Source organism: Ipomoea nil, unplaced genomic scaffold, assembly GCF_001879475.1.
Source record: "Ipomoea nil cultivar Tokyo-kokei standard unplaced genomic scaffold, Asagao_1.1 scaffold0542, whole genome shotgun sequence".
NCBI classification, from domain to species: Eukaryota; Viridiplantae; Streptophyta; class Magnoliopsida; order Solanales; family Convolvulaceae; genus Ipomoea; species Ipomoea nil.
The window spans coordinates 393356-405668 of NW_017616970.1; the positions used below are offsets into that span (position 1 = coordinate 393356).

The following is a 12313-nucleotide window of genomic DNA, read 5'->3' on the forward strand; positions in this document are numbered from 1 at the left end:
GACACTTGTGCATTATTATTATTATTATTATTATTATTATTATTATTATTATTATTATTATTACTAGTAATTCACCCGCGCGATGCACGGAAAAAAAATTATGTTATTATAAATATAAATAAAAAATAGAAAAACTAAAATATTTTAAATTATTTAATATAATAATATTTTTGAGCTTCCATTGGTCAAGTATTTATTATTTTTATAGAATACAAAATTACAATTAATATTAAAATTAATATTAAAATTATAATTATAATTTTGTATGGTTAATATAATCTCTAATTATGTGCATATTCAAATAAACTTATAGAGATTTTCAAAAAAAAAAAAAAAATAAACTTATAGAGAAAAGTTACATAATTACATTGATTTATTCTTAATTGTATTTCATCTGTATTATAATTTTCACAATACGAATACTAAGATAATTACATTTGGAAAGCAAATTTCAAATTTTGTATGTGTAAATTTAAACTCTAATTGAACACATTTTTTATATGATTATATAATATATAGCTATTTTATTTTTCAAAAGTATATTTTTTGATTATATAATATATAACTATTTTATTTTTTAAATGTTGTGCTTCTTTTTTTTTTTTTTTTTTTATAAAGGATGTTGTGGCATTAATTGTAACATTAATTATTTTACAAACCATATTGCTTTATTATATAAAAGATTACACAAAAGCATTTTAGTTTTTATATCACTTTTTTTTTTTCATTCTCAATAATTTTATTCTTTCTTATTAAATAATATAATTTGAATTCCTATTTTATTTTCACTTTATTTATTTTTCACCGAATAAACATTTTTTTCTTCTTTCAACCAAACGCTCTATAAGATTTAAAAAAAAAAAAAAAAAATTTGGCACTGAGAAATTCTCCACCAGGGACAGAGCGGTGTGATGTGCGTAAGGTTTCCATGCGTTTGGTTTGGCTTTTTGCATTTGTTCCCACACTTCCAAAATTCTCGCGAACCCAAAAAACGAACTGAAAGTGAAAATTAAAAGAAAAAAAAAAAACATAAAGAAGAACAATAAAAAAATCAAATCCAAATTCTTCATTTCCCCTTTCTCTCTCTCTAAGACGCTACGCTCTTTCTATCTCTAAACTCATATCAATGGCGTCTGCGAACAACCCTACTACTTTCCAGCCGCCGTTGCCATCACGCCGACCAACAGCGTAGAAGGCCTGCACCTCTGTCTATATATCTCTCCATATATCTTATTACAGCTGTAAGTACCTGACGAATTCATTTGACTTATTTGAGCGTCTGTATTTATTTATATGAGAGGAGTGTGTGTATGTATAAATATATTTATATGTATATATTTTTAAATTGTTAAAGAAGTCTATGTAGTTGGTTGTGATTTTTAGTTTCGTTCCTGAGAGGAGGGAAATGAAATTTTGAAGAGATGTTGAATGATTGTTTTCCTGCTTCAAGTATGGAGGGAGAATTACGGGAGGATCTTGGAAAATAATTTGGAATATTGGTTTGGTTAAACGAATTTAGAGGTTAAAATTCGATTTTGCGGGAAGACAATATTTGTTGCTAGTTTGAGTTTTGCGGGTCAATTTGATTATAGAAAACGCCAGAGGACGAAATAGAACGGTGATTCTGGGACATGAATGGCTTCTTTTCATCTCCGTTTTATTTTTATTTTTATTTTTATTTATTTATTGCTACTTTTATGTTCTATGATGAGCTGTTTGAAGATTTAGCTCAACTGATCAAATTCCAAAATTTCAGGGCACAGGAATGATCTACTGCTGGTTTTTTATTTGACTAATACTTCTAAAGTCTTATGGAGTAGGGCATGTAGTTTGGATTTCAGTTGGGCAGTTATTCTAATTTGTGGCCGTAGGGACTTCCATTGTTTGCTAATGGCAGAAGACAGCCTGAGGATTGGTGGTCTTTCTTCTGGCTTAGCAGTGGTATTGAACAGTGAGGGCAGGAAAGATAGTTCTCAGAGAAATCGACTTGTCTCATGTTGTAATGATTTTGGTCATCAGTCAGTTGAAAGAACTCTTGAACACATATTTGATCTCCCATATAAAACTGTTAAACCTCTCTCTTGCTCAGTGGATATTACAGTTGTTCGTTCAATAATAAAAAATGAGTTTTTAAAATATCATTTAGACCTGAAGACTGAAAATGAAGGCTGCTGGGATGGAGTTTTGACTGTTGGTGACAACTCCCAATCTCACACTGTAAGAATAGAAGAATCAAGCATATTTGGTGACATTCGAATAGTTAAACCACCTTTGCTTGTGGAGAGTCATTCCGTGTTCAGTAGTGTGAGGGCCAATGCCTCAGTCTGGAAAGGAAAATGGATGTATGAAGTAACACTTGAAACTTGTGGTATTCAACAGTTAGGGTGGACTACTCTTTCTCATCCATTTACTGACCACACGGGTGTTGGGGATTATGATGATTCTTATGCTTATGATGGGAAACGGGTTAGTAAATGGAATAAAGAAGGCCAATCTTATGGTCAGCCATGGGTTGTTGGTGATGTAATTGGGTGTTGCGTAGATTTGGACTGTGACTATATATCATTCTATAGAAATGGTGTTTCACTTGGTGTGGCATTTAGTGGAATTAGAAAAATGGCTCCTGGATTGGGCTATTATCCAGCAATTTCTCTTTCTCAAGGTGAACGGTGTGAGCTGAATTTTGGAGCTGTCCCTTTTAAATATCCTGTTAAAGGATTCTTGCCTATTCAGGCACCCCCCTCCACAAAGACTCTTTCTACCCATTTACTTAATTGCTTTGCAAGGCTAGTTGAGACACATCGCATGGAAAGAGCTGAATATGGATCTGTTGAGAAATTGCGATTGAAAAGGTTTGCGCCATTTGAAGAACTTTCTCCGCCTGTCTTCCGGGGATTATGTGAAGAGTTATTCTTATCACTTGGTGCTGAAGCTGGGAGTGCAAAGTATGTAGCTTGGGGCCCACTTTTATCATTAATGATAGAAATCTTTAGGATGCAGCCACCACATGACTATACTAGTTTGGACAGATTGCTTGACTCCTTGCTAGATTTCCCAGAATCAAGACTGTTATTTGAACACATTATAGATGCTCTTTCATCCTTCTGCAAAACAGCACAATTGTCCCTTACAGAGTGTCCGTATTCAGGATCATATACCTATCTTGCATTGGCATGCCACATTTTAAGGCGGGAAGAATTGATGATTTTATGGTGGAAGTCTTCAGACTTTGAACTCTTGTTTGAAGGTTTCCTATCACAGAAGGGTCCTAACAAGCAGGACCTCCAGGGTTTGATTCCTTCTGTGTGGTGGGCTGGTTCATGTGAGGACATGTCCTGTGAGGCTAGCTTGATGCTGACAACTAAAGCTTTATCTGAAGCAGTCAAAAAGGTAGGCTCTAAATGCATGTAATTAATTTTTATAGACACATATATGTTTTCCTACTGCCCCCTTCTGATTTAGAGTACCCTGTATTTTGTATCTTATTATCATGGCTGTAATTCTTTTCATTTGAATTACAGAGTTCTAGTTTCTGATAGAAACTGCTTTTTAACAGATGGTTTTATTCACAACTTAACTGGTCAGACTGTTAGCCTCTGTATTACTTACTAACTTCTATATCATCCTTTCTACCTACTTGATATTGGGAAAGTTTATACTTGGAATATATAAAGAATTCTCTTGCTTTGTTATGTTGCTTAAATGGTTGCCCTAGCTTCAGGGTTTTTATTTATTTATTTTTTTAATTTTTTTTGTGCCATAAATAATGTTCTGGAGAAAATAACAAAGTGACAAGACCAAAGAATTTGGCTGCCCTAGCTTCAGTTTTTTTTTTTTTTTTTTTTTTCTTTCTTGCCATAAATAATGTTCTGGAGAAAATAACAAAGTGATATGACAAAAGACTTTGGCTAACGGTTGGTTGTTGCCCACTCATAATTCAACTGCAGCAGATTCCAATTGGCAACCGATTGAATCTCTTCCAGGGGATAAGGTGTTTTACTGAGCTTTATTGCCTGTTTGCCCGTGAACATACTGCTTACTGTAATTTTAAAATATACACATGATGGTACCTTTAATCAATGCTTTATAGTTAAGGTCAATGCCTCTCATAGTCTCACGAATGAATATGTGAAATTTTTATTGCCTATACAAATGAAACCTATGCCTCTCTAGGTTTTTGACTTTTTGGATAATTTAAATTAATTAATCATCAAATGACAATCTATACTTTAATAGGTTCTTGCATAATCTTTAATTTGACTTTCTCATTTATGTGCTTACATATATCTCTCTCATGTAAAATTCCTAGCAAATCCAGCCTTTGTTTCTATGCTGTGTAGGCTTGAATGATGCGTCTTTTTTCAATATTTTTGTTTGCTATGACTTTGTAACTTTGCACACTAACATAATGGATCTATTGGCACTTTTGAATTTTCATTTTGTGTGCTTGCCTCTGTGTAGGCTGTTGCTTTAAGGAAATTGTATATATTCTGGCACTAAATTATTTGCACACAGTTATTCATCCTGTTTTACATAAATCTGATACTGTAGCTTAATAAATTGTAAATCAGTTTATTTTTTATTTTTTTAATTTTAATTTTATTATTATTATTATTATTTTTTTTTTTTTTTCCCCCTCCTTTTAAGTAGAATTTAAAGGTTCATGATTATTTAATACTAATTAATGGTCTATCCAATACCAAAGATAATGTGAACCTTCTCCAGGTTGAAGAGAAGCAAAGGGATCTCTGCTGCCTGGTCATGCAATTCATACCACCTACATCACCTCCTCAGTTACCTGGCTCAGTCTTTAGGACATTTTTACAGAACCTTTTACTAAAGAACAGGGGTGCTAACCGTAATTTGCCACCAACGGGTGTTTCAAGCAACTCTGTACTTGTCTCTCTGTTTACGGTCATACTCCATTTTTTATCTGAAGGGTTTGCCATAGGGGATATATGTGGCTGGATGAAGGGCTGTGGAGATACTGGTGTTGGCTATCTTCACAAAGGTGGTCAACAAAGTTTTCCTGTAGGCTTGTTTCTGAAAAATGATCCTCATCGAGTTGACATTCCCAGGCTTGGAGGTTCATATGTTCACCTAACAAAATCCCACCCCATTAATGGAGACCAAGATGAAGTTGTTCGGTGGGAAGAAGGGTGTACAGATGATGAAGAAGCTAGAGTGACACATCTAAGTAAGAATAAGCCTTGTTGTTGTTCCACTTTTGTTACTGATTTTCCAAGAAGCTCAAAGGACCCAGTCAGACATGTTCCAAAAGGTTCCCGTGGACCCCACTGCAGCTCGATTCCAGAAAGATCTTCTCATCTTGCTGCAGAATGTAGTGCTGGAAGTCTGAATGATGACGTAGCAGACAAACCTAGTACAAGTGACCAGCCTGTGTCAGAGTTTGGTTTTCGGCCTGTGCAGCAGATGAAGATTGTGTCCAGGGAGAACAATTTGTCCTCAACAACACTCAAGGAAGAGGAGCTTTTAGATGCCATGCTGCTGTTGTATCATTTGGGCCTTGCACCAAACTTTAAGCAGGTATCTCAATCACCTTTACTCAAAAATGTGTGATTTACTGATTTAGCTCTATTCATTCTCTAATGATATGCTGAAGTTGAAACTGTGCAATTGAGGCAAATGAAAACCTTTTTAAAATCTGTGTAATCTGAACTTGAAGCACAATTGTTTTCTTAATTAAATTATGGGTACTTAGGAGGCTTTTAGTTCAAACATTGGAATCAGAATCATAATTGGGGTCATGGCTTTTAGCAAATACTTTTTTGATGGGCATACCACAAACATTATTGGGGTCATGGCATGGGCCTTATTTGTATGAGCTATCAAAGCCCTGGGTAGTATCTAAATGAAATAAACAATGAAAATTATAATGCTAATTCCTAGTTTCTTTGTTAAAATTTGTGTTGTCAACATTGAATAGTTGCTTTTGTTCTTTCAACATTCTTATTTGCCTTGTTGTTTACCTCCATCATTGAGGTCCATACCCTCTTAACCAATGACCCATGCTTGTTCAGGCATCATCATACATGTCTCGACAGTCACAGTCAATCTCTTCACTTGAAGAAACTGACAAACAAATCAGAGAAAGAGCATGTGGGGAGCAAGTGAAGCGCTTGAAGGAGGCTCGCAGTGTCTATAGAGAAGAAGTAATGGAGTGTGTCAGACATTGTTATTGGTAATAAAATATTCTTATTGTATTTGCTCTCATTTAGTTGGTTGACATTTGCCTTATGATGTGATATATTGACACTTGCCTGGTTTTTTGCCCAACCTGCCTTCCCAAACCCTTAAATTAACCTATTCATATACTCCCTCCGTCCCATTTTGTTTGTCTAGTTCGGTTAACGAGACTTGACTGAAGTTTTTTTAATTGAAATTTTCATAATATTAAGTTTAGTATTAGTATATAAAATTTATATATTTACAAACTACATTAAAAGTACTATTAAAAACAAAAAATTAAATTTAAAAATAAATAAAAATTACTAAAGAAATTAAGCAATAAAGAAAGAGTTGGTTTGACTAATGAATAGTAAACAGGACAGACAAAATGGGATAGAGGGTGTATTAATTTCTGTTACAAAATGGGATAGAGGGTGTATTAATTTCTGTTACAAAATGGGATAGAGGGTGTATTAATTTCTGTTCCGTGCTTGCACAGTCTATCCTCTGCCCATTCTGCCTACATGCTTACCAAAGGCTTCATGCTGAAGATCTTGATTTTTCATCTCAAAGCGTGAATTATCTGTTTGTTTAAATTATTTACAAAATATCTGGTGTTAAAAATCTTCATTTTAGACATTACTAATTTGTTTGAGTGTTTGGTGTTTTACCAAAAAACCATAGAAGTGCTGGAACAGTTGGTTGTTTGACTGCTTCTGTATTTAGCATTTGGCTAACCTCTTATGAAAATTTGATTAGATATTTATCATCTTACAGGTACCGCATTTCCCTGTTTTCTCAGTGGAAGCAAAGGGGAATGTATGCAGCATGCATGTGGATTGTTCAACTGCTTTTTATTCTTAGCAAAGTTGATTCAATCTTTATCTATGTTCCTGAATATTATTTGGAAACTCTGGTATTGAATCCAAAATCCTGCTTCCCAATGCACTTGATTATTATAACACTGCTGATTGCTAACTCCCCTATTTCCTTCTCCATTGAAACAGGTTGATTGCTTTCATGTGCTTCGAAAGAGTGATCCTCCTTTTGCCCATCCTACAATTTTCATCAAGCAAGGACTTGAATCATTTGTATGTTTCAGCCTCCCCTCACTCTCTCTCATTCAGCCCCTTCACTTGTTTATTGTCTGTTTTGAGTTTGCAATGAGGTCAGGGTGGACTGAAAAAGATGGATATATTGACCTGAAACTGTCTATACAATAGCAATATGATCTATATTTATTCTTCAAGTACTGATACAAGGATATGATTGCATTTTTCACCATACAACAACCTGCCTGACTAAAGACTATTATACTTTTTAATTAGACGACCAACCAGCATTGTTGGGATAACAGAAATAAAAAAGGAAGCATTTCCATATTGGATAAACATATTACAAAATGTAATTGCATTGCCAATAATTGCACAAAATATTTTTCATGAGAACAGAAATTTTTCATCTGTTATTCACTTATTTGATTCTTAGAAAAGATTGAAGTTCTTAACATGATTATTAGTGTTCTTGTAGTTGTTTGTAGCATGCTAACAACATGCCATTTTTGTTGATATTTTCAGAATATATTAATTAAGATTATTTGGTTCACCATATTTATGAGTGTTTGTGATTTGTCGAACTTTTTGGTGTGCTAGTAATATTGAGAAAAAAAAAGACAAAGAGTAACTCTTTGTAATCTTCTTTTCCAGGTCCCTTTTGTTGTAACCCACTTCAATGATCCAAGGATATCTAGTGCAGAACTAAGGGATCTTCTTCTTCAATCTATTTCTGTCCTTGTACAATACAGGGAATTTTTAGCTTCTTTTGAATCCAATGAAATGGTTATGCAAAGGTTGCCAACAGCATTATTATCTGCATTTGATAATAGATCTTGGATCCCAGTCACAAATATTCTTCTGCGGTTATGTAAGGGTTCTGGTTTTGGCTCTTCAAAGCACGGAGAGTCGTCATCATCGTCGTCATCAATCATATTTCAGGTGAATTTATGAGTTTTATTGTTTTCAGGAGATTCTATCTCTTTGTCCAACTCTTAAACCCTAAATATGATTTTGTTTTGCTTTTTTTTTTTTTTTTTTTTTTTTTTTGATAATCCAATTTCTTTAAGAAATTGCTGTGGGAGGCTTGCACGCACAACAAAGAACTATTTTCAGCTTTTCTAAATCGTCTGTTCAACACCCTGAGCTGGACAATGACTGAATTCTCTGTTTCAATTCGAGAAATGCAAGAAACTTACAAGGTACCTTTCTTCCATGTATGAAATTGTACAGGTTTTGTTGGAGTATTTTACTCATGGTAGTTCTTTTACTTATTGATGATGCATTTAATATCATTCAACCAAGTTGTTTGGCAACCACAAATTATATTGTGAACACTGGCACACCATGCTTGGTGCACCTACAGAAGATGTTCTTCATGGATTTGATTAATACTTATTGCTATTATATGAATGCTCACTTTGATGGTGATGCATATTCACCATGATTATGAAGTAAATTTTCATTCTTTGAACTTGATATTCATCATGTAATATTCATTTTCAGATAATATTCATCAAGGCACACCAAGATTGGTAAGCAGTTCATGAAATACCAATTGGGTTTGCAATAAGACTATCAGAGATAGGTTCTAGTGTACACAAATGTATATAATAATAGGCGGTAGGTGATTCTTAAAGTAAGTTGGCTGTCCAGGAATGAAATTAACATCCATAGTAAATGCCCGAAAATGAAACTAAAGTGAAGTGTAATTTGATTATTGGAGCTTTGTTAGCCATTTTAATCCCCTCATATCTTCAAATATAGAGTAACTTTTTTTTGTTGTTTGTGTTTCAGGTATTGGAGTTTCAACAGAGAAAATGTGGTATCATATTTGATCTGTCCTGCAATCTTGCAAGGTTACTAGAGTTTTGTACACTTGAGATGCCTCAAGCTTTTTTACTAGGTGCTGATACAAACTTGCGAAGGCTTACTGAAGTGTTCATCTTTATACTAAATCACTTAATTACTGCAGCGGATCCAGATCTCTTTGACCTGTAAGTTTCGGAATCCAAATAGAAAGTCTTCCTGAATTCATTAGTCACAATCATAACCATATGTGTTTCTAATTCAAACTAGGCATAAGATGATCTGGTCTCGAGTTGAGAAAAACCATTTTTTTTTTTTGAGGAAAGAAAAACCATCTATCTTAATGCCCAGTAAACATTCCAGAAATTGGTATTTTCAGTTTTTGATAATTTTGTAAGCCTTTACTTTTGCAATCTCAGTGGCCCTCATAAGTAGTGCCCTTTATATTATTATTACCTTTCAGGTCTTATAAGATATTTTTGAGAAACTGTTGAAGCTTACTAATTTTAGAAGTGATCTTGTCAGCCTCATACATTCATTTAAGAGAATTAACAGAATTGTAGTTGATCCAGCGTTTTTAGTCAAAGCCTGAAGCTTGCTGCTGTTGTTTTTCTTCAACTTTACTCTCAGAATTATCTGGTATCTTGCAGCTCCTTGCGGCGGCCTGGTCAGTCCCCGGAAAAAGTGTACAAAGGCATGATATTAGCACCTCTAGCTGGAATTATTCTAAATTTGCTTGATGCTAACAAGCAGATGACTGAGGTGCAGAATGATATTGTTACAATATTTGCCAACATGCACTGCCTTGATACTGTGATATGTGGATTTCAGTCACTGTTAGACTACAACTGGGTTAGTTTCTGCTCACATTTCTTGTGTATGAACTGAATTTATTCTAAAATATGCCTTTAAACATATTTCTCCTGATTTGAATCTGGGAAACAGAAAGGAACGTGGCAGATATCACAGATGAAATTATTGCTTTTAGTCAGTTCTAATCACCTTGGTAGTATCATTTGCAACAATGTCATTTTCCATTTGAAGCCAAAGTAAAATAATGGAAGTGGTAGGAATCCCTTGGGCTAACTACAGCCTTGGATGAATTTCTTTGAGATAGGTGATATTAGCTAAATGCATGACCTAATGTCAGATAATTACAGTTCACTCATACATGATTCGTTGTAATTGTGTAAAAGAATTTTCCTCTGCCTAAGACTGGATCTTTCTAGGCTGCATTTGGTATTGTAGTTTCTAGCATTCATGAGAGAGAACCTCAAGAATTCTTACACGAGTACCATTTCCCATTGCTTGACCGAGTCCTATGAACTGCGAGATTCAACTCCATAGCTATAAATCAGTAAGGGGCTGGCTTCTATATGTTGGCTTTACTTATTCCTAATCTGCTACTGCTTTTGACATGGTTTCAGGCTAGCATATTCAGGGGGGACGATTACATTCCAAAACTCCGGCAGCTAGAGAAGTTTTCGATGCTGCTGATATGTCAATCCGATTTGCATGATGCTGAGAAGAAGGGATACGAGGGAGATGCCGGTTACGAAGATAGTGTATGCTGCATCTGCTATGCAAGTGAAGCAAACACGCGGTTTGTGCCATGTTCCCACGTTTCTTGCTATGGCTGCATTACCAGGCACCTGCTGAATTGCGATAGATGCTTCTTCTGCAATGCTACAGTCACAGAAGTCGTCAAGACTGATGCATAAAGAAAGAAAGAGGCTATTGATGGGAAGCACCAAATAGCAGAACCATGTATTTGTTTAAACAAGGTTTTTTTAAGGCTAGATACTACAGTGTACTAATAGATGTACGGGGTAAAAGATACAAGGGGATAAAAATATGTTATGGTTACAAATTTTTGTAGGGTACAAAGAGGGCATTATTTATTGTAAATAAACGAGGTTTAATGAAAAGGAAATCCTTTTTTTGTGGAGTAGTTTTTTCATAGCGTCCATTTTTTTTTATATAATTTTTTATCACTAGTCTCATGACCATAATAGTTATATTAACTTTTAGTTAATTCATAATTAAGGTGATTTGAGGGAGTCTCTCTTTTGATATCTTGATCACTTAAAATCCAGTATTATTTATTTTGATTTTGATTCCAATTTCTATTTATTACTGGTATCAAACAATGAGATTCTTTCTACAAATTCATTATTATTGTTAAGTATTTGATTTTTAATACCATTTCGATTCCAAACGAACCTTTAGTTTGGACTAATTTGCTTCATTTAAAAATAAATAAATTTATTTAAGCTAAGAAAGCTTAAGTTGGGAAAACATTATACTTAATTTCATTACTGTTGTAATGTTGTTGTGTTGTTTGTGTGCCTGTTGGCCATTAGCTCCTAATCTATGAATTGTAGGATTGGATCAATATAGATAAACGCATAATGTACAAGACAAAGAGAAGTAGAACAAGAGACAAGGAGAGTCATTCCATTGCACACACCAATTCAATACAATGTTACAACAAGCATATATAATCTACAAAAGAATAATGACAATACTAATGATGACCGTTATAACAGTTATGTATTGAATGCCCATAATGTCCACCATAATAATATATTTATAACACTCTCCCTTGGACATTATTTATCAACGACCTTGCCTCATTAAAAACTTGCTAGAAAAACCCAGTGGGAAAAACCTAGACAAGAAAAGAGTACAAGGTCTATGGATATTATACATTTGAATACCTTCATGCCTCGTTAAAAACTTCACTAGGAAAATCACGTGGGAAAAACCTATTTGAAGAAAAGAGTACATGATATTTGTAAACTCATATATTGTTCTGATTGCCTCGTTAAAAACCTTAACTTAAGAAAACCTCGTGGGAAAAATTTAGTTAAGGGGAAAAAGAGCACAACCATAAGCCTTCAAGGCATAATCTTCAGGATATTTGGGATTTGTTTATTTAAGTATTTATATACAACTCCCCCATTAATATATCATACTCATACCTCGTTAAAAAACCACATGGCATGCATATGCTGCAAAAAGTATAACTATTAGTCTTTTTAAGACCCAATCTACATGATTGACTCGAGTGAATGTACTTCCTATCTCCCCCTGAAGATAACAATCTTCAAATTCTATATTACCTGTAAAATCATTGTTTCTAAAGGGTGTAGAGAAGGGATATGGTACAATCTTCAGGATTGTCATTAGAATTTATCATATTTTCTCATGATCATCTAGACCAATAAAATTATTTATAGTTTATATTTTGTTGCTCCCCC

The 12313-nt window shown here is 34.1% G+C and overlaps 1 protein-coding gene across 2 annotated transcripts; it reads left to right on the forward strand.

Annotated features, from left to right (window-relative positions):
- The first annotated feature begins 1054 nt into the window (after window positions 1-1054).
- On the forward strand, window positions 1055-11008 carry LOC109174184 (E3 ubiquitin-protein ligase RKP). Of its 2 annotated transcripts, XM_019323448.1 has the most exons (11): window positions 1056-1241; window positions 1757-3390; window positions 4726-5547; window positions 6042-6202; window positions 6967-7105; window positions 7197-7280; window positions 7896-8183; window positions 8312-8443; window positions 9039-9238; window positions 9701-9902; window positions 10478-11008. In XM_019323448.1, the coding sequence occupies exons 2-11, from the start codon at window positions 1891-1893 to the stop codon at window positions 10769-10771; spliced, it is 3822 nt and encodes a 1273-aa protein (XP_019178993.1). In that variant the 5' UTR covers window positions 1056-1241; window positions 1757-1890; the 3' UTR covers window positions 10772-11008. The 2 variants fall into 2 exon arrangements, with proteins under 2 accessions (XP_019178994.1, XP_019178993.1); XM_019323449.1 differs by lacking the exons at window positions 9701-9902; window positions 10478-11008 and adding an exon at window positions 8748-8776 and having other exon boundaries at window positions 1055-1241; window positions 9039-9214.
- The last annotated feature ends 1305 nt before the right edge of the window (window positions 11009-12313 follow it).